The following is a 23,432-nucleotide window of genomic DNA, read 5'->3' on the forward strand; positions in this document are numbered from 1 at the left end:
TCACTTGTTATGCTTGGCTCTGTGAGTTATGCTACCCCTGATGAAAAATAAAATCAAGAATATTTTACTTTGAAGGGCCTCAGTGATGAAAAGGCAACATCCAACTCTCTTATCTCATCAGCTGTGCAGTGGGCTAGCAAACTTGTGTTTAGATTGTTACCTGAAGAAAGAAAAAACAAAGTGTCCTGAATGCTGATTCTACTGTTTCAGTGGGAAACAATTTCTAACAGGCAAGTGTCAAACAACAAAACTTTTGAGAAAGCAGACCTGGGGAGAGTTCACTGCAGTTTCATAACGGGTATGAAACTGCCTTTTTCTTTTTTTTCTAAATCTTTCTGGGGTTGATGTGGATCTCTTTCTATTTGTTCAGGAAACTGTGACGTGTGTTCTGGGCAGGGTTTGAGGTTTTGGAACCTTTTCAAAAAGGGACAGAGAGCACCCGGCTACACTTCCCTGCTGTGAGGTTGGTGTGTGAGTGGTGGAGCTGAAGCAAGTTGGTCACCATGCAGGTGCTCCTCCAGTGCGCTAGGCTTGTTCTGGCTCTTGCCTTCATCCTGTTTTCATCTTCAGTTCAAGGTAAGACCCAGTAATCTTGTCACCTTATAATCTTGTATGCCCCAGGGTCCACACAAATGATTATAGTCACTCTAAGGCATAGAATATAGTATATTATGGAAAGTAGGCCGAGAAAAAAAAAAAGAATTTGGGGTAGCTGAACTCCTTAGAGTGAAGTTGGTTAAGTTTGGTACCAAAAAAAAAAAGTTAAACTCTGAGGCAGCTACGGCCTTGTAAGTTCTTAAAATGATTGAAATGTATTATTTTATTGTCAGGTGAAAATGGCCTACAGATTTTTAAAGGTTCAAGAAAGGAATAGAGAAAATGGTTTAACCTCTAAGTGCCCACATCTATCCCAAGTTTTAATAGTTAGTGATGTTATAATTATTTTGACACTGGGAAATACTATTTTTAAATCAGAGTAAATTTACTTGTATTTTCTCTTTTAAAAACCTGGTTCTAAGTGAAAATTCAATTACGTTTAGACACAGCTAATGAATACCCTCTCAGATTTTAAAGAAAGGCCAAAGAATTTTAGTAATTGTGTCGTTGCTCAGAGAAACAGCATATTTGGAAAATTCTTGTTAGGTCTATCTTTTAGGATTGTTTAGTCAGAATGAAACAACTTAAAAACCTTTAATGACTAAGAAAATGAAAATGATCAGTTTGTAAGAAAAACACAGTTTCTTCTCCTTTGGTAAATAAGGGATTATAGTCATGGCCTGATAAGTAGAAGGGAGAATTTATAGTAGAAAAACACTAAGTTCCTCCGCATCGTAAAGGAAATATTGAGTCACAGTGATGCACACATCTAGATACGTTTCTTCGAGGTGACTTCTAGTTGTCTTGTTTTTACTTCTGGTGGAAATGAAATTGTACACATAACCTCAGATACATTCATTATATATTGGAAATTTATAAAATCACTTTCTTCTTGTTATACAATTATTGAAGAAAAACCAGCAAATAATGTTGATGAAACCTTTCCATTAATCTATTTATTTTTTTAAAGGATAAAACATTGTCGATTGTAAGGAACAGGCTTTACTCCGATCTTTCAGGGAAAACCTTCAGCCAATGAAATAATTCCCTAATGTGTTCTGACAAGATCCAGGCAGTCAAGTCCGTGTTTGTAGAACAGACCTGAGTGACCTGTTGGTGTTGGGTCTACTCTGACCAGAGCTTGATGAATCTTTACATCTTCAAAATCTCCCAGAAATGTCACATTTCCCACTAAGATTCAATAGGGAAAACTAAAAACAAAAGTGTTCTTTGTATAATAGGTATTTTCCAGAAAGTAGTGAAGAAACCGTTATAAAATTTTATAAAGTACTAATATTTATGCCATCACTAGGTACGTTTTGCTCTGTGTTGGGAAGGGAACCAAAAATGAGAATGAATAGACTGAAAAACTAGGGAGTTTCCAAAGGAGAAGTGCAGTTGGTATTGGAATTAACGGTTTGTGCCTACATTTGAATAAGAAGGGAAATAGACGCCCACCCACTGGCTCTGTGTGTGTGTGTGTGTGTGCGTGCGCGCACGCGTGACATCAACTCAAGGCTGCGAAGAGTTCTCTATTTCATAATATTCTATGTGATGCCAGATATGATTCTGTAGCCCTCTTTCCCCACTTAAAAATACTTTTTTTTCTTAACCCATTGATTTAACGGAATGATCAATTCCACTAGGCTTTTGGCTTGTTTTTACTGAAACGAAACATCTCAGGTTACTGTATTAATTTGCTAGGGCTGCCATAACAAAGTACCACAGGCTGGGTGGCTTAAACAACAGGAATTTATTTCCTTACAGTTCTGGAGACTAGAAGTTCAAGATCAAAGTGTCGGCTGGGTTAGTTTCATCCTGAAGATTTTCTCCTCGGCTTGTAGATAGCCATCTTATCTCTGTCTTCACATGGTCCTTTGTGTGTTTCTGTGTCCTGATCTCCTTTTCTTATAAGGACAACAGCCATACTGGATTAGGGCTCACCCATGTAAACTCATTATATCTCAACTATCTCTTTTAAGTCCCTATCTCCAAATACAGTCCTATTCTGAGGTATTAGGGGTTAGCACTTCAATACATTGAGTTGGAGTGACACAATTCAGTCCACATCAGTGACTATAAGTGAAGCTGAAATAAAAACATGCTATAAAAGTCCATCTATCAAGTGCAAAGAGTCGGAAGTTTGGCAAGGTGTGGGAGACCCTGGAGAGGACAGATGGCTAATCAATTTAATGTAGAGCTCCAGGAGATTACTGATGAGGCCTGTGAATCCCAAATTCTTTTATTAACTCTCTTTTTCAAAGATGCCCATAAAGAAGGAAAATGGAAAATCCATGAGCAGGTGTAGCCGGGGGGTCATTGCCAGACCCTATGTCCACTCTACACTGCCTCTGAGTTCACAATAATATTGATTCCACCAGTGTTCACTGCTGTTCAATTGTAAAGTGATTTAGCATCCATTCTCAGGTAAATGGTCATCACATTCCCTGTGAGGAGGAATTAATACCAATTTATAGAGATGAAAACTGGATCTTAGATTCATTATCTCATTTCCTCTTTACATCAACCTCTTGCAAAAAATGCGTGAGACTTGCCCTAGACCCATTACAACTAATTAATGGCAGAGCTGGTCACCTGATTTCAAGTTCAAATTAACTTTCTACGGCAATTTAGCTGTTTCCTAGGTGGAGTAGAGATTGTTTTTATTTAAAACAACCTTGCTTTGACTACAGCTCTTACTACAAAAACCACTGAGTTGAGGGACAGAGAGGGAGAAATTGAAAGTAAACTTGGAACTTTTTATAGCTTGTCAAAAAAACACACAAGGGTGAGCTGATTGGCCAGGAGGAAGCAGCTCCAACTTAGATAGTGGTGTCTGTTTGGATGCCACTAAACAATGAATGAAAATGGTCTTTTTTCTCCCCTAACATGGCAATTTTAAAGTTTTTCTAACAAACCCACAGCAAGTCTCCATTAAGAATAGGAAATTAGTAAACTGTGATGACGTTGGGGAAATATTGATACTACAATGTAAAAAGATCCAGAGAGATTACTGGGGTAAGTTATTTGCCCAGTGTCAGAGGTTTATTTTTATAAATGGTAATATTTATTCATAGAAAGTGTTTTGCTAAAGTAGAACTAGTAGACTCTGTGTATGAGATGAAGACAGAGACACAGAGAGAAAGGACAGGGGTAGGCAGTGAGGGAAGTGATTCCAAATAAAAAACATTCTTCTTCCTTGCATCCACTACAGAATTAACTAGGAGACCTGTAAGTGGGACCTCTTAGGAAGATCATTTTTCTGTCCATGAGCATGTTTCCTCTTATGTTTTAAATTACGGTAATCACAAGACACTTCTCTCAAGCAGAAGAGAATCAAGATACTCCCACACATTGCGGGGTTGGAACTGTCGAATTTTCACATCCTGCCAACACTCTTGAATAAATATATCAGGAACTTGGTATCTGTAACCATGTTCTTTATTTTAAAGCAGATTTAAGATCCCCAGTCTGTGTTAATCATTTTGTAATGTGTAATAATGGAGGATCACTATCTTATGCATATGAAACAAATATAGTGTTATAGGCCAGTCATACTTAAAAAGAAACCCACCTCATATTGTTTTATTTATATAAAATGTCCAATTTGGTAAAAAATACAGAGACAAAAAGTAGATTGATTACTGGTTACTTAGGGATGAGACACATAAGATACAGGAGTTGGATAGCTAAAGGACAGAGGATTTCTCTGTGATGATAAAATTGTTTTAAATTTGTGCACATACCTATGAACATGCTAAAAAAACCCCCACTGAAATGTACATATTAGAAGAGTGAATTGTGTGCCGGGTTAAATATGTTAAATACCAATAAAACTTTTTAAAATTAAAACAAATGAAGTAAAATCATCAGTCTCAAGTTGTTGTTTAGTCGCTAAGTCGTGTCTGATCCTTTGTGACCCCATGGACTGTAGTCTGCCAGGCTCCTCTGTCCATAGGATTTCCCAGGCCAGAATACTGGAGTGGGTAGTCATTTCCTTCTCCAGAGGATCTTTCTGACCCAGGGATCAAACCTGTGTCTCCTGCATTGTAGGATTCCTTACTGCTGAACCACCAGGGAAGCCCCAATCTCAAATTAGATAAACATTTTTTTGGAGAAGATGGACTTCTCCTTTTGATTTCTTATAAATTTTGGAACATCTTTATTGAGACAGAGTTCATATACCATACAATTCACCCATTTAAAGTGTACATCAATGGTTTTTTAGTATATTCACAGATATGTGCAACCATCACTATAGTCAATTTTAGAACATTTTCATTACCCAAAAAAGGAAATCCCTCTTGGGGACTTCCCTGGCAGTCCAGTGGTTAAGACTCCACACTTCCAGTGCAGGGGGCATGGGTTCGATCCCTGGTCAGGGAATTAAGATCCTACGTGCTGTGCCGTGCAGCTAATAATAATAAAAGTTGGAAAGAAATGTCTTGCCTTAAAGAGAATTTTCACATTCTATCTCTCAAAAAAAGAGGCTTGTTATAAATTTTAAAAGCTAAGATGCCAAACTCTAGAAAGAATTTGTATTTTAGTTTTCTAATTTATCAAAGTTGTGTTTTTTTAGCTAGTGAAAAGATACACTCTTTCACTTGGATTCTTCTTCGTAAACTATTAGTTTTACTTTTGTGTTTAACTTCCTGTCTATGCAGGCACTTTGTTGGTGTGATACTCAGTCATCATTGGCAGTAGAGGAGAATGTCTAGACCTGCTCTATCCAAAATGCTGGCCAGGAGCCTCGTGTGGCTACTAAGCACTTGAAATGTGTTAAATGTGGCAAGTCCAAACAGACCTGGTATAACTGCAAAACGCACACCAGATTTAAAATCCTAGTATGAAAAAAAGTGTAAAATATCCATTAACAACTAATGTTGGATATGTTGGTTTAAGCAAAATGTTTTAAAATTAAGGTCACTTATTTCTTTTTTACTTTTTAAAATATGACTGTCCTAATATTGAAAATTTCATACATGTACAGATGGTTCCTCTTGTTTCTACTGGACTGCAGTGGTCTAGATGGCATAGGGTGTGAAGACATTGCCCTCTGCTGGAGGAGATGTTGAATTTTCACCCGACTTCACATGATGAAGCTTCTAAGCAGCAATTCATTAGATGGCAAAGTTCTTCAAGAAAGAATCAGAGAGGGAGAAAGAGCTAAAATGTATTAAATACCTACCATACACAAAGGCTTGTGCTAGATGTGTCACCTACTTCTATCTTGTTTAAACTGGAACTCTTTGAAAATGAAAGCTGCTCAGTCCTGTCTGACTCTTTGCGACCCCATAAACTATACAGTCAGGCCATGGAATTCTCCAGGCCAGAATACTGGAGTGGGTAGCCTTTCCCTTCTCCAGGGGATCTTCCCGACCCAGGGATAAAACCGAGGTCTCTTGCACTTCAGGCAATTTCTTTACCAGCTGAGCCACCAGGGAAGCCCAAGAATACTGGTGTGGGTAGCCTATCCCTTCTCCAGTAGATCTTCCCAACCCAGGAATCAAACCTGAGTCTCCTGCATTGCAGGTGGATTCTTTACCAGCTGAGCTACCAGGAACTCTTTGGGATACTATTATTCCCATTTCAAAGATGAGAAATTGAGAATCAGAGAGGTGCTCAATGGTGGGACAGGAATTTAAATTTGGTTTATCTCTATCAGAGATAGGTCAATAGGTCGTTGTCATCCTCTTCATCACAGAAACTAGCATTTAAAGAGCTCTGACCATGGTGCCAGGTACTGTTCTAAGAACCTAATATTTGTATCTTATTATGACATCTATTACTGTCCACATTTTATGGATGAGGAAACTGAGGTACAGGGAGGTTACAGTTATATAGCTAGTAAGGGTTGGCCATTGTGATGTCATCTGGCAACCTTACCTTCAGCCTCTAAGCGGTGACAAAGCTAAGCCATTCTGGATGACTAGTGTCCCAGACCAGAAATTTGTAAGCTATATATTCAGGAAATATGGGAAAGAGTACAACAGAGTAGTAGTCCTAAAAGAAAGAAAAAAATGAAAGCAAGACAGAAAGAAAGAAGAAAAACAATGGGAGAACATTTCTACATTAGAGTCTTTGCTTTGTTTATATTTTAAAAGAATATTGTTTATTACAGTGATTTAGAAAACAAAGTGAGAAAAAAATCACCAGAGCCTACCACTACAGCTATTTCTGTGTATTTCCTCCCATCCCCCATATCTATATATGTAGTTGTATTAACAACTGTTATGCATAGAATGGCATTCTGCTATTTTTAACTCATTTTTTAATATAAATTTTCCTATGATGTTATGTAGTCTTTTCCATAGCTACTACTTTTTTCCCATTTGGTTAATATTCTCTCATATTAATGCCTCATAATTAATCTCAGAGTTTTCTCTTGTTTTGATTAGTTATTTAGTTAGTTAGTTTTCCTATTTTATTGAACAGCATCATGAATTCTTTATATGTTCCCCTCCATATATATGTATATCTTAATGAAACCTAATAAAGCTATATTTATAAAATTAATCAGAAATATTAACTAGGACAAAGTTGAGTATAAATAGACATAATAGAGGTTCATAAGGAAAGAGAACATTTTGCAAAATTCTGTGGGTCTGCAGTCTTTTAGGAACAAAGTCCTTGGCCATCCCATTTAGATATAAAGTGAATTTGACCTTGGTAGAGGCTCCCCTTTTCAACCTCTGATAGTTGAGAAGGGAAACAACTTGTGCATACTTTCTGAGAAATACTGACACCCAGAAGGAAAGAAAACTCTAAAATTTATAGTCTCTAAGGGTTTGGGTAATGAGATTAGGAGTAATTTTTTTTTCTTTGTTTGCTACATTTTTCAAAGTTTTAAGGAATATCTAAATAAACTCTCCACTTTTAGGAAAGAGTACTATAAAAGGTAGAGAGCCCTCTAGACCCAGAGTTAAAGTCAGAAAACTTTTGACAAGTAGCTGTATGAGTCCATTTACATAAAATCTAGAAAATGCAAACTAATTTATAATGACAGAAAGAAGACTGATGATTGAGGGGGTTTGGGGGGAGTCAGGAGAAGGGAGGGAGAAGGGCAGGATCACAGAGGGGCACAAGAAAACTCTGGGGGATGTTGGATATGTTCATACCCTTGATTGTGGTGTGCTGTATCCACTTGTCGAAACATTAGATTGTACACTTTAAATATGCACAGCTGTTGAATGTCAAATCCACCTTAATAAAGCTATTAAAAATAAAAATAATTAATTTTGAAAGATAATACATAAGTATAACTCACGAATCTAAAAGTTCAAAAGGATATGCAGTGAAAAGTCAGTGTTCTTCCTTCCACTCTCTTCTAGCCACCAATTCCCTCCACTAACATGATCAGTTTGTTGGGTATCTTTTAAGAGGTGTTCTGTGCATGTAAGCTTGTATGTAAATAAATTCCAAAAAACCACAACACACACAAATGGTTAACACACAATGCATAGTGTTCTTTACTTTTTTTAACCTTGGAGGGAGTTCCCTCGAAGTCCAGTGGTTAAGACTCCATGCTTTAACTACTGAGGACATGTTCAAATCTCTGTTCGGGGAACTAAATTCTTGCAAGTCACATAGCATGGCCAAAAATATATATATATGTACACACACACACACACACATACATATACATATATGTACTATGTATACACACACACTTGGAGATTATTATATATCAGTACCCAGAGAACTGCCACATTATTTTAATAGCTGCATAGTACTGTAGGCTGCACCTTAATTCATTAACATTTAATTTTATAGTCTTTGGTACTGCAAAAAATATTGCAGTGATTATCCACAACACTGTTCTTCATTTTATTTTGTTTTCTTAAATATGTGTTATCAATTGCATCTCAATCTGTACAGAGCAATAATGTACTGGGCTTTCAAACTCTTGCAGGAAGTGGGACCCCTTCCACGGCCTAAGAGTGGATTCTTGTCTAACACTCAGAAATAAATTGTCCAAGAAGACACATGTACTGAGAAAGCAAGAGACTTTATTGGGAAGGGACACCTGGGCAGAGAGCAGCAGGGTAGGGCACCCAGGAGAACTGCTTTTCCATGTAATTCGCAGTCTCAGGTTTTTGGTAATGTGGTTAGTTTTCAGGTTGTCTCTGGCTAGTTATTCTGACTCAGGGTCTTTCCTGGTAGCATGCACATCACTCAGTTAAGATGGATTCTAGTGAGGAGGATTCTGGGAGGTTTGTAGGACATATGGACTGTCATCTCCTCTTTCTTTTTGACCTTTCCTAAATGCTTCCGCGTGGTAGCTTGTTAGTCTGCATTCTTTACCAGGACCTCTTACTGTATGATAGATAACTTGAGCAAGTGCTAACGATGGTGCTTGGCCAGGACAAGGTAGCTTTAGTCTGTGGTGCCCCTAACAAAATCTCCTTTTCTGCTTTTCAGGAGTTTTAGATGTGCTCCTTCATGTTAGGTGATGATTAGCTGTACTTGTGTGAATCAAATATGTACTTGAGGTTGGGGAGGAGACGATCCTTCAGCAGGGTAGTGAAGTATTTCTCACCACCAGGGCTCCATCCTTGCTAAACTGAGGAATAAAATTTATTTTGTAAATTAATAAGCGATCTCCTATATAACCTCTTAACACAGGATATGGAGCCTTTATGTAGAAATTAAAAGAGGCTGTGAAAGCCCAGCTTTGGTGAACAGAAGAGCCTCGACTTTTGAAATCTCTGACTAGATGTGAGGCCAAAGAAAGAGGTTATGTTTTTAATCTGCTTTTCATTCTCAAGAATACCACATGGCCCCAAAGAATTAGGGTTCTGTAATATCTCAGGACTATTTGGTACATTTCTTAACCTTTCTGAACATAATTTGACTCCTCTCTATCAGAAGAGGCAGACTTCGGGGTCAAATAGAAGGTTGAATTCTGGGTGCTTAGTACCTGTGCAGCCTCAGTTTTCCTTTGTATAAAATGGAAATAATAGTACAGAGACAATAATAGTTAATATTATCAGGCGTTTATTTACTGTGTGCCTGGCACTATGTTAAGATCTTTACATGCATTTTCTCAGTTAATTTTTGTGACCAGCTTATTAAAAAGAGATACTCTTAGTACCTGAGTTTTCTGGTGGGTACTTGGGGAAGTGAAGGTTTCACAGGTCACCAGTAGCAGAGGCAGCTAACTGCCAAAGCCTATTCTAATGTGAAACTCTAGGCCACTTTGCACAGGTGTAGTGTGAGAAGCATAAACTATGTATAAAGGGCTGGGAAACAGTGGGTGCTCCTGTTATATTAGGTCATAAAACCTGTCCACACCTTACCTACCAAATTTAAAATCTATTTAATTAAAAATTTCTTAGGGAAAGAGTGATTAGAAGCTGTGTAAGAGATACTTTTTGACCATGCGGTTTCCTTGTTTGGGCAGGTTCTCCCGTGCAGAGAGCCAGGTACCAGTGCAATCCTGACAGTCCTGACAGTAATTCTGCAAACTGCATTGAAGAAAAGGGAACAGCGTTTGATATACTTCGAGGTGAATCCAGCAGAATCCCGCCTCCAAGGACTGACATTTCCCGGTAAGTGGACTTTCTTGATTTTACTTTTGTCAACCTCTGTTGAGATCTTGGCATGGAGGTAGAAGGGTTGCCCAGAGTGTTTTCTTTAGGCTCTTGCTTCCATGGTTCAGTTTTCACTGCATAGTACAGGGTAAAACTGTAGTGTACTTACTGGTATATGAGATGTACAAGAATACATGACTCACACTTTCGCAAGGTCTTTTTCTGGTGGCAGAAACAAAAATTGAATACTTTTCACCAATAGGTATTGAAAATAATTGAACATTATTTTATTAATGTAAATAGAGCATATTATATATTAAAATCCAGTACAAGTCTATCACCTGAATGGATAAACAAAATGTGACATATACATAAAGTATAATATTATTTGACCATAAGAAAGAAGTACTGATAAATGCTGCAACATGGCTGAATCTGGAAAACATTATGCAAAGTAAAGAGAACCAGACATAAAAAGCCACATATTATATGATTCCATTTATATGAAGTGTACAGAAATAGGCAAAACCCACAGAAAATAGAGTGGTTGTCAAGGACTGTGGGGGAGGGAGGAATAAAGAGTGACTGCCATTACTGCTGCTAAGTCACTTCAGTAGTGTCTGACTCTGTGCGACCCCATAGACGGCAGCCCACCAGGCTCCCCCGTCCCTGGGATTCTCCAGGCAAGAACACTGGAGTGGGTTGCCATTTCCTTCTCCAATGCATGAAAGGGAAAAGTGAAAGTGAAGTCGCTCAGTGTGTCCGACTCTTAGCGACCCCATGGACTGCAGCCCACCAGGCTCCTCCGTCCATGGGATTCTCCAGGCAAGAGTACTGGAGTGGGGTGCCATTGCCTTCTCTGGTGACTGCCATTAGGTACAGAATTTTTGAGGGGTAATAAAAATGTTCTGTTTAGATAGCAGTGATAAAAAAAAAAGAAATTAGGGGAAGGAAGAATAAGTCCCCGTCACTCATAAAAAAGAAAGCCATACCTCTTCTTGATCAAATAAAACCTGCCTTATACTTGCAAAAAGGATCCAATAGGAATTCATAAGTAACAAAAAATTGTATTAGAGCCCATTATTTCACTGAATATCAAAGTTACATGTGGCAAAGATATATTATGAAAAGAATTATCATAAAAGTTTTAATATTCAGGCTTAAATAGAAAATCACTCTCCTGGGACTTCCCTGGTGGTCCAGTAAGAATCCTCCTGCCAAGGCAGGGGACACGGGTTCAATCCCTAGTCCAGGAACTGAGATCCCACATGCCGCAGAGCAACTAAGCCTGTCAGCCACAACTACTGAGCCCATGTGCTCTAGAGCCTGTGCTTTGCAATAAGAGAGGCCACTGAAGTGAGAAGCCTGCACACGGCAACTGGAGAATAGCCCAAGAGAGTGGTTTTCTGCTCACTGCCAGTAGAGAAAGCCCACTCACAGCAACAAAGACCCAGCACGGCCAATAAATAAATCTTTTTTAAAAAAATGAAGTGAATCAGTGATGAAAATAGCCAAATCTGAGCATCTGAAGATCTCCTAGTCTACCTGATGTATGATCTCTGTAGTTCTGAGAAGCAAAGAATAATTGAAAATAAGGTGTGCATGTGTGTAAAAGTAACAATGGATAACTGAGGACTTACAGGTGAGTGAGTGAGAATTGGCTGCAGGTGTGTGTGTATAAAAGGCTGATCAGTTCTGAGCAATGACGAAAAGGTTTTACTACAGACCTTTATAAAGATTTCTACACTTGATCTGAGCTCTAAATTAAAGAAAAAAATAATAAATAAAAGAAAATCACCCTTCTTAAAGCCACATAAGTCATTGTGCCCAAACCAGGTAAGCCTATTATCACTTTGGGAATGCTGGCAACCCCCTTCATCACTGAAATTATATCATCACCATCCTCACAATACAACTCTGCAAGCCTGTGCTTCTGTTTTAATTCTCCAGCACAAAGTTTGAACCTGATGTTACAACTTCCTCCATTATTTTAAGTCATGGATTTCAATACTAATCATTTAATCTAAATATTAGAGGAATAACCTAAATCCTCCACAACAGCTATTTTATACTATTTCTTCCCTCCTCAAATCTCCATAATCTTCCACACTCTTTGACATAAATTGTAGCAATATTTTTTCTGGATCTGTGTCTCATGGCAAAGGAAACAGAAGCAAAAGTAAGCAAATGGGACCTAACTAAACATAAAAGATTTTGCACAGCAAAGGAAACCATTGACAAAACAAAGAGATGACCTACTGAAATGGGAGAAAATATTTACAAATGATATGACTGATAAGGGGTTAATATCTAAAATATATAAACAGCTCACATGACTCAACAAACAACCTGAAAAGTGGGCCGAAGATCTGAACAGACATTTTCCCAAAGAAGAATGCGCAACACACACATGAAAAGATGCTCAACATCACTAATCACTAGAGAAACGCAACTAAAACCCACACAAAATATCACCTCACACCTGTCAGAAAGGCTGCCATCGAAAAGACCACAATTAAAAAATGTTGGTGATGATGTAGGAAAAGAGAACTCCTGTACACTGTTAGTGGGAATGTAAATTGGTGCAATCACTGTAGAAAACTCAGAAAACTAGAAATGGAATTGCCATATACTCCTGCAATTGCATTCTTAGATATTTGTCCAAAGGAAATGAAAATACTAATTTGAAAAGATATATGTACCCCAATGTTCACAGCAGCATTATTTACGATAGCCAAGATGTGGAAGCAACCTAAGTGCCCATCAACAAGATGAATGGATGAAGACAATGTGACACACACACACACACACACGGACACACATGTTGGAATACTACTCAGGCATAAACATCCAAGATATTTTTCCCATTTGTAACAACATGGATGGACTTGGAGGGTATTATGCTTAGTGAAATAAGCCAGAGAAAGACAAATACTGCATATTACTTATATGTGGAATCTAAAAAAATAAAACAAATTCATGAATATAACAAAAAAGAGATACACAAATATAGAGCACAAACCAGTGGTTACCAATGGGGACAGGAAAGTGGGGAGGGGCAAGATAGGGGCAAGGGATTAAGAGGTACAAAATACTATGAATAAAACAATCTACAAAGATGTATTATATATAACAGGGAATATGGTCAATATTTTATAATAGGTATAAATAGAACATAACCTTTGAATAGTTTTTTAAACATCTGTATAATCTTCCCTTTTCTCGGCCAGTAACTTTCCTTCCTGTTCTGAAACTCCTGTCACCATGGATGCACAGCCTCTCCTTCTGTGTCAGTCTTGGACTCTTTTGCTCTCAGATGCATTTCTTCTCCTCCCCCATCCCTGCTCTGTATTGGGTGGAGGGATGAGGGCTGATCCCTGTAATCTGCATTTCTCATACTCCCAGATCTGTGGCTGAGTTTGGCCAATGGGATGCCCAGAAGGGAGACTGCTCAGCATGGGTGGCAGGGAGAGAGAAGTCTGTTTCTTCTCACTCCTGCCTTGGTGGCACCTCTGGCAAGGCTAATATCTCATACATGACTTCAGCTTCCACCAGTGCTCTTGGTCCCTGGGCTTAGGTAGTACCACTTCGTCTCCTGTCCTTCTAGCCCAGGGAGAGCAGTGTTTTCTTGCTGTTGCTCATCTCTGGAGTTCCTCACTGTTCCCTATTTGGCTTTCCTTCTTTTCCATCTCATGTATAAGCAATTCCCTGTCTTAAATATTTAGATTAAGTTTCCTGATTGGACTCTGACTGTGGCAGCTTTGAAGGCCACCTTCCTTGTGCTGGGTATCTTATCTGATGCACCTTCTCCAGGACTTTAATTCTGCAGTCCACCCTCTGAAGCCAGCATTAATCTGCAGACACTCTCTAGTATCACCTACTTTTAGGTAAAATCTTCTCTTTGATTCTGCTTCCTCTGCACCTGTTGTCCCTTTCTCTGCTTACTGTCACCCCTCTCCTCTCCTCAACCCCTTCTGGTTCTACCATCTACCCAGAGTGCTTGGTGGAAGCACTTACTTTTTTTCTTTTTCTCTTTTTATTTTTTGGCTGCTTGGCATGTGGGATCCAAGTTACCTGACCAGATATGGAACCTGAGCTCTCAGCAGTGAAAGCTTGGAGTCCTAACCACTGAACCACTAGGGAATTCCCAATTTAAGTTCTTTTTTATTTTCCTTCACACTGGCAAAAATTCTGAGGGAATTTAAAACTTTGTAAACATTTAAACTGGGATTCCCTGGTGGCTCAGTCTGTAGAGAATCCACCTGCAATGCAGGAGACCTGGGTTTGATCCCTGGGTTGGGAAGATCCCCTGATGGAGTATTCTTGCCTGGAGAATCCTCATGAACAGAGAAGCCTGGCGGACTACAGTCCACAGGGTCACAAAGAGTTGGATGTAACTAAGCGACTGAGCACACACAAACTGAATTGTTAACATGTTGGTATATATAATTCTTGACTTGTTACAAAGAATTACCTAAGAGTGAGCTTTGTTGAAGTACTGTGAAGTTATTAGAAGTTTTGTAGAAATTTTAAATTAGGAAAAATATCATCTATCTATTGAGTGGGAGAAAGTATAAAAATGGGAACGTTTCTGTTAAAAAACAAAAGAAAGAAATTCCAAATATAGGATTGCCATGTTAGTGATAGCATTTTGTATCCATCTGCAATGAGCAGATGTGGAACTGATAAAGGCAATGAGTTAGTTACACTATGCTATGCTAAGTCACTTCAGTCGTGTCTGACTCTGTGTGACCCCATAGACGGCAGCCCACCAGGCTCCCCGTCCCTGGGATTCTCCAGGCAAGAACACTGGAGTGGCTTGCCATTTCCTTCTCCAATGCATGAAAGTGAAGAGTGAAAGTGAAGTCGCTCAGTCATGTCTGATTCTTAGCGACCCCATGGACTGCAGCCCACCAGGCTCCTCCATCCATGGGATTCTCCAGGCAAGAGTACTGGAGTGGGGTGCCATCGCCTTCTCCGTTAGTTACACTAAGTGTATGCAAACATGTGGAAAGGCTGACTTATTTTTTTGTTTCAAATCATTAAATAACTGGAAACTTTTAACTTCTAATTTCAGCAACTGAGTCACTACATTTACTTTCTTACCTTAAAAAATGTTTCATGATTATCTTTTTATGTCTCAAACTTTAATGGTTTTTTTCCCTCTTTTTTTCTGTCTTACTTCAGACTGATGAATTCCAAGAATTTGAATGAAGTCTTCCCTCTTTCTGAGGACATCTCAGGATCAGGTTCTGGAGCAGAATCTGGAAGTGGCTTCCTAAATGAAATAGAACAGGAATACCAACCAGTAGAAGAAAACGATGCTTTTTATTACACCTTTAGATCTAGGAAGAGAAATGTGCCCTCATACAACCAGGACTTGGGGCAGGATGGACCAGAAGAGGATTTTACTATATAAAAGAGAGGGTTTCCCATCTTCACACCAGGCGATGTATTTTGTATACCATGGTTAAATGATTAATTTGAGGACAAAAAGCTTTTTAGAAAACTTAAAACATCTGAAAGGGAAGTAAGTTTTATCATCTTTTTTTTCTCATGGATTCTTAAAGCCTCCTTTATCTATCCTGTTGTCCTGGAAAATACCTGCATTTCTTATGTATCATATTCAACAACATGACTATGAAATTAGCTAGACTCTCCATATCTATAAATTTGCTTTAAAGAATAAATTATAGTGTTTTTAAAAAAATTAGTTGGAGAAACTAATTGAGAAGCACTATTTCATATCTAAGTCTTCATGAAGCTGACTCTGATTACAAAATCTAGAGATGCCTCTTTTTTGTGAAAAGACACAGACACAACATACCATGAATGTACAGAAGAGGTATTTAACATGTTTTACAGTATGAAGTTTACTGTTCTAATATCACCATCAAATGTGTTTGCGAGCTAGTGGACATTGCTTGCTTAGAAGTGTGATTGCTGCCACATTTAGAAACTCAACACCTAAATTAAAGCACAGTTGTGTTCTCAATACTTCATGTTGCATTACCTTTTCCCCTGGATATCTATATATGTGCAAACAGTCTATTAAAGCAGAAGTATTATCAAAGGGTTATGCTGTCTGGGCTCTCTTTTGTTCATGAAAGGATTATTTTTGTTTAAATGTTTCTAGATTCTCATCAAGTGTAAATTTACTTTACAGTGAGACCACATTTTATAACTAGAATCAAATCCTATTAACTAGCAGATGAAGAAAACAATCATTATATAGAAAGAGGGTTATTCTTGTCCACACACTTCCTCTTCTTGAAGGCTATACTGTACCCATCCCTGTTCCCCCTAGTTTTGAAAAGCCTGTCATGGATCCTGCACTATCCAGAGCCCCTCTTCAGAACTGATACCTTATTGAACTTAACCTCTGTGGAAGAGATGCACCTTGTCTAAGGCCACACCACTTCCCACAGCAGCCTTCACCCAATGCCTGGTCCATGTGGGATACCAGATTCCTCCCCTGAACTTGGAACAACTTGGCAGAGAAATCACAGATTCAGAATTCCCTGAGGATTTGGCTAAGGCTTTGTTGGGACTGCTTTGTAGCTCGGTTTCTTCTTTTACTTAGTCTTGCTTCCTTGTGTCCCCCCGAGAGGGCTCCCTTAGAAACTTTATGCACACTAGTTTTCATATCAATGTTTCTTCCATGGAGATTCCAACCTGAGAAAGTTGGTGCTAGGATGGGGAGAAAGCAATTGCTAAAATGAGATTTTGCAGCTGGATCACCTACCGTCTTGGCTGGTAACAAGGACCCTATCCCTGGCTGTAAGTTCAGAAAACACACAAGAGCATTGCAATTATTCAGACTTGCACTGATGATGAACTGAGATGGTGTAGCAGTGGAAGGAAGTGCACCAGGGTGCAGTATATGAAACATCTGAGAATATGGAGAAGCAGTAATTATAAAGATGATGGCATTAGGTAGCTCTTGCTGGAGATAATTAATGAAAGATCAAGGATGATTAATTAAAGACTAACTGTGAAAACCAATGGGTCTCCTCAGCAGCATATTAAGAAACTCTCTTCTGCAGTGGGAGGGCTGGAAAAGTTGAGGCCCAGGTCCAGGATATAATCAGAAGAATAGAAGAGTTCAAGAATGTTAAGGTGCCAATCTAACCAAGTCTGTTATACAACATCAGGACCCTGATTTGGAAAGTACTGGACCTCAGAAATGAGGGCATCTGGGTATAAATGTATCTGGGTCAATACATTCAGAATTTGAACCCCTAAACTTCTTCAAACCCTTTGGTTTTATAGAATAGGCTCACTCCTTAAAAATTAATGCTTTCCTCTGGCTTGCAGATGGTTAAGAGGCCTATGCCCTTTAAGGCCATATGCACTCTCCCTCAAGGTCTGCCCCACCTCCCTGCCTAGCCAACAGATCCATAACTAAAGTTACAATATAAACCAGCAGGAGAGTGTTGGGCCTGGCAAGGAGGAAAGGTGAAGGTTCTGCAGAACTTAGTTGTTATGCACCTCAGAAGCCAAGAGAGTGTCTATGAGACTTAACTCTATTGTTGTTTGGTCGCTAAGTCATGTCTGACTATTTTGTGATCCCATAGACTATAGCCCGTCAGGCTCCTCTGTCCATGGAATTTCCCAGGCAAGAATACTGGAGTAGGTTGCCATTTCCTTCTCAGGAGATCTTCCCAGCCCAGGGATTCAACTGCATTGGCAGGCAAATTCTTTACCTCTGAGCAACTAGGGAAGCCCAACTTAATTCCAAGAGTGCTAGATCAAGGGATGGAGACAAATCATAAAGTTGGATAAGGAAGTGTTCACCAATACAGAAGTGTTAGGGGAATCACTGACCAAAACTGCCTTACCCTGTTCAAGCAACTCAGTATTAACACTCGTATGAGTTACAGGTGATTAACAACAATTAACTTGTATGAGTTACCAGTGGTTAACAACAGGCAGTCCAAGCAAGGAATGTGGAACTGACAGGCTACCACCAACTGGAAGGATTTGGGAAAGGTCAAAAGGGAGAGGAGACACAAGTCAGTATGTCTTACCAATCTCCCAGGATCTTTCTCACTAGAATCCATCTTGGCTGAGTAATGTGTGCAGCACCAGAAAGGACCCTGAGTCAGAATGATTGGCCAGAGACAACTCGGAAACTTACTCCATTACCATAAAACCTGAGACTGTGAGCCACATGGCAGAACAGTTCTAGGTTCCCTTATCCTGCTGTTCTCTGCCCAGGTGTCCCTTGCCAATAAAGTCTCTTTGTCAGCATGTGTTCTCCTCAGACAATTCATTTCTGAGTGTTAGCCAAGAGCCTACTCTCAGGCCCTGAAAGGGTCCCCATTCTTGCAACAGGAGTACTCATCCAGGAAACATGTTTTATCATCCTGGTAAGAACCCTGGGAGAAAGTGTTGACATACTCTAGAATGGCCCTTAGGAGCCTGGAGAAAATAAAAGCTCACCTTAAGTAGAAATGCTAGAACTACTATGGCAGACAGTGGAAAAGGGGTCAAAAATTTAAGGAAGTGAGCATGCTAGAATGGACAGATTGTGTAAGCTCTAAAAACCTACCAAATGGCTTGGTTCTGTAGGAAAGTCAAAGCAATGAAGAATATGCTGCCAAGAGGGACAGCATCTCTGAACTATCATTGGTAGCTCTCCCCTTACAGGGCAGAGTTGATGGTAGAAGGTTGTTAGAGAATTGGGCTCACTAATAGCAGTGGGAATGATGGGCATCCCAAAATAATAGAGGCCAGGTGAAGCTGTTCAGCCATCAGAAGCCAGATGGTATGATTATCATGTGAGCAAGGTCAGAATGGAAAGCAGGGAAACCTGATGGGCAAAGTTATGAAGTGGCATCTTCAGAGGTAACATAGTTGGTTAACAGTCTGCACCCAGTTCCATTGCAGTAGGGGTAGAGAGAAGGAAATGGCAACCCACTCCAGTATTCTTGCCTGGAGAATCCCAGGGACGGGGGAGACTGGTGGGCTGCCGTCTATGGGGTCGATAAGAGTCGGACACGACTGAGCGACTTCACTTTCACTTTTCCCTTTCATGCATTGGAGAAGGCAATGGCAACCCACTCCAGTATTCTTGCCTGGAGAATCCCAGGGATGGGGGAGCCTGGTGGGCTGCGGTCTATGGGGTCGCACAGAGTCGGACACGACTGAAGCGACTTAGCAGCAGCAGCAGCAGCAGCAGCAGTGAGGTAGTAGGGAGGAATTTCCCCACACCAACAAGCAAGTTTCTGACATCAGCTAGGTTTCTTACAATTTAGCTCAATTCTGACACTGTCTCCCTGGAGTCAGCATCAGATTCCACAGGGTAAAGGCTTGGCCCCATAAGACTTCTCTTCACCTCAGATGCCTAGGTTGTTTCCTATGCCTCTAACTGATTGGGTATAAATTGGAGCTTCCAATGGTCCCCTCCTCAGGTTCAGCTAATTTGCTAAAGCAACTTACAAAACTTGGAGAAACATTTTACTTACTCGACCACCAGTTTATTATAAAAGCTTATAACTTGAGCTAGATGAAGAGATACCCAAGATGAGTTTCCAAATAACCTTGTGGAGTTTAGGGCCTGGTGTTTTGCTGAAAGTTTTAACTTTCAGGTTTGAAGGATTCATTAACAAAAGAAACCACTCATTTTACAGAAATAAACAATTTTAACATTTTTTTTAAAAGTTAGCATTATCTTTTTAAATTTTTTAATTAATTTATTTTAATTGGAGGATAATTACAACATTGTGGTTATTGCCATACATTGACATGAATCAGACACAGGTGCATAATTTCAATATTTAATAGTGAATTGTCTAACTTATTTTCAACATATGATCATGAAAAGCAAAGATAAATAGAAACAGCAGAGGAGAGTAACAGTACATATATCACCAAATTGGGCCGACTAACATCCAGGTTGAAATAGCACTGGGAAGTCCTGAGTAACAGCAATCTGGAGTCCCAGTTGGGAAAAGGTCCTGGGCAGTGTGTCCCTGCCATGGGCAAGACTACAAATTGAGTTTGGGGGCTCTTTATAATCCAGGGCCACAAACTGATATCATCATCAGTTTGAGAGCAAATATGCAGCTCTGGTTTCACATTAATCTTTTTACAATGCTGTTTATCTGGTGAGTAATGAGATTTTTTGAGACCCTGGGAGATTGGCCAGATCTTCAGGGGCTTCCCTATCTTATCTGTAGTGCCGCTTGGCTTACTGGTAACAACTGGTGCACTCACAAGCAGGCACATGGTCAGGCAGTGTCTAGGCAGGCCAGAAGCAAGATGAGAGGCTTGCTCTGCTTTCTTGTCTCTGAAGTCTGAACAAGACTTCCTCCTTTTTAATTTCCCTAACACCTGGCACAGTGGCAAGCAGAAGGTTCTGGTTCCCCAATCTGGAAGTTCTCTAAACCCTGTCCTTTAGGTTTTTTTGAAGCCTTCATTATAGAGGTATGATTAATTAAATAAATCATGTTGTTGTTGTTTGATTGCTAAGTCATATCCAACTCTTTGTGACCCTATGAACTGCAGCACGCCAGGCTTCTCTGTCCTTCATAGACTCTTGGAGTTTGCTCAAACTCATGTCCATTGAGTCAGTGATGCCTTCCAGCTGTCTCAGCCTCTGCCAACCCCCTCTCCTTCTGCCCTCAAACTTTTCCAGCATCAGGGTCTTTTCCAATGAGTTGGCTCTGCGCATCAAGTGGCCAAAGTATTGAACTTCACCTTTGGCACCAGTACTTCCAATGAATAACCAAGGTTGATTTCCTCTGGGATTGACTGGTTTGATCTCCATGCAGTCCAAAGGACTCACAAGAGTCTTTGCCAGCACCACAATTCAAAAGCATCAGTTCTTCAGTGCTCAGCCTTCTTTATGGTCCAGCTCTCACATCCATACATGGAAAAACCAAAGCTTTGACTATATCAACTTTTGTTGGCAAAGTGACATCTCTGCTTTTTAATATGCTGTCTAGGTTTGTCATAGCTTTTCTTCCAAGAAGAAGCGTCTTTTAATTTCATGGCAATAGTCACCATCTGCAGTGATTTCGGAGCCCAAGAAAATAAATCTGTCACTGTTTCCACTTTTCCCTCATCTATTTGCCATGAAGTGATGGGAATGGATGCCATGATCTTAGTTTTTGAATGTTGAATTTTAAGCCAGATCTTTCACTCTCCTTTTTCACCTTCATCAAGAGGCTCTTTAGTTCCTCTTCGCTTTCTGCCATTAGAGTGGTATCATGTGCATATCCGAGATTGTTGATATTTCTCCCAGCAATCTTGATTCCAGCTTGTGATTCATCCAGCCCAGCATGTCACATGATGTACTCTGGTACTGCTACTGCTGCTAAGTCACTTCAGTTGTGTCCGACTCTGTGCGACCCCATAGACGGCAGCCCACCGGCAGCCCACCAGGCTCCCCCGTCCCTGGGATTCTCCAGGCAAGAACACTGGAGTGGGTTGCCATTTCCTTCTCCAATGCATGAAAGTGAAAAGTGAAAGTGAAGTCGCTCAGTCGTGTCTGACTCTTATCGACCCCATGGACGGCAGCCTACCAGGCTCCTCCGCCCATGGGATTTTCCAGGCAAGAGTACTGGAGTGGGGTGCCATTGCCTTCTCCGATGATGTACTCTGCGTATACGTTAATAAGCAGGGTGACAATATATAGCCTTGATGTACTCCTTTTCCAGTTTTGAACCAACCTATTGTTCCCTGTCTGGTTCTAACTGTTGCTTCTTGACCTGCATTCAGGCTTCTCAGGAGGCAGGTAAGGTGGCCTGGTTTTCCTATCTCTTTAAGAATTTTCCAGTTTGCTGTGATACACACAGTCAAAGGCTTTAGCATAGTAAAAGAAGCAGATGTTTTTCTGGAATTCTCTTGCAATTTGATCTCTGGTTCCTCTGCCTTTTCTAAATCCATCTTGTACATCTGGAAGTTCTCAGTTCACATACTGTTGAAGCCTAACTTGAAGGATTTTGAGCATTACCTTGCTAGCATGTGAAATGAGTTCAATTGTGCAGTAGTTTGAACATACTTGGCATTGCCTTTCTTTGGGGTTGGAATGAAAACTTACCTTTTCCAGTACTGTGACCACTGCTGAGTTTTCCAAATTTGCTTACATATTGAGTGTAGCACTTTAATAGGATCATCTTTTAGGATTTTGAATAGCTCAGCTGGAATTCCATCACCTCCACTAGCTTTGTTCATGGTAATGCTTCCTAAGGTCCACTTGACTTCACACTCCATGTCTGGCTCTAGGTGAGTGACCACACCATCATAATTATCTGGGTCATTAAGACCTTTGTTATATCTGTGTATTTCTGCCACCTCTTCTTAATCTCTTCTGCTACTGTTAGGTCTTTGCCATTTCTGTCCTTTATTGTGCCCATCTTTGTATGAAATGCTCCCTTGGTATCTCCAATTCTCTTGCAAAAAATTGTATTTCCCTTCATATTGCTTTCCTCTACTTCTTTGCATTGTTCATTTAAGAATGCCTTCTTATCTCTCCTTGCTATTCTCTGGAATTCTGCATTCAGTTGGTTATATCTCTCTCTTTCTCCTTTGCCTTTAGCTTCTCTTTTCTCAATTACTTGTAAGGCCTCCTCAGACAGTCACTGTGTCTTCTTGCATTTCTTTTTTGGGGGATGGTTTTGGTCACTGCCTCCTGTACAATATTATGAACCTCCATCCATAGTTCTTTAGGCAGGCACTCTCTCTACCAGATCTAATTTTTCAAATCTATTGGTCACCTCCACTGTATAATCAGGAATTTCCTGGTGGCTCAGAGTTTAAAGCATCTGCCTGCCATGCGGGAGACCAGGGTTTGATCCCTGGGTTGGGAAGATCCCCTGGATAAGGAAATGGCAACCCACTCCAGTATTCTTGCCTGGAGAATCCCATGGACAGAGGAGCCTGGTTGGCTACAGTCCATGGGGTCTCAAAGAGTTGGACACGACTGAGCGAGTTACTTCACTTCTTCACTGTATAATCATAAAGGATTTGATTTAGGTCATACCTGAATGGTATGTGGTTTCCCCTACTTTATTCAATTTAAGCCTGAATTTTACAATAAAGAGCTCATGATCTGAGCCACAGTCAATTCCAGGTCTTGTTTTTGCTGACTATATAGAGCTTCTCCATCTTCGGCTGCAAAGAATGTAACAATCTGATTTCAGCATTGACCATCTGGTGATGTCCATGTGTAGAATCATCTCTTGTGTTGTTGAAAGAAGGTGTTTGCTATTACCAGTGTGTTCTTTTGGCAAAACTCTCTTAGCCTTTGCCCTACTTCATTTTGTACTCCAAGGCCAAACTTGCCTGTTACTC

At 39.9% G+C, this 23,432-nt stretch overlaps 1 protein-coding gene, 1 non-coding gene and 1 pseudogene across 2 annotated transcripts; all 3 read left to right on the top strand.

Moving 5' to 3' along the window:
• Positions 1 to 419: 419 nt before the first annotated feature.
• Positions 420 to 16,207, top strand: SRGN (serglycin). The gene is made up of 3 exons (XM_061405179.1): positions 420 to 576; positions 10,001 to 10,148; positions 15,318 to 16,207. The coding sequence occupies exons 1-3, from the start codon at positions 504 to 506 to the stop codon at positions 15,547 to 15,549; spliced, it is 453 nt and encodes a 150-aa protein (XP_061261163.1). The 5' UTR covers positions 420 to 503; the 3' UTR covers positions 15,550 to 16,207.
• Positions 11,624 to 11,703, top strand: LOC133240819 (small nucleolar RNA U2-19). Its single transcript, XR_009734414.1, has one exon. It is a non-coding gene; the product is annotated as a small nucleolar RNA U2-19 (small nucleolar RNA).
• LOC133240818 (small nucleolar RNA U2-30) lies at positions 11,828 to 11,891 on the top strand (annotated as a pseudogene).
• Positions 16,208 to 23,432: the final 7,225 nt, after the last annotated feature.

Source organism: Bos javanicus, chromosome 28 (genome assembly GCF_032452875.1).
Source record: "Bos javanicus breed banteng chromosome 28, ARS-OSU_banteng_1.0, whole genome shotgun sequence".
Taxonomy (NCBI): Eukaryota; Metazoa; Chordata; class Mammalia; order Artiodactyla; family Bovidae; genus Bos; species Bos javanicus.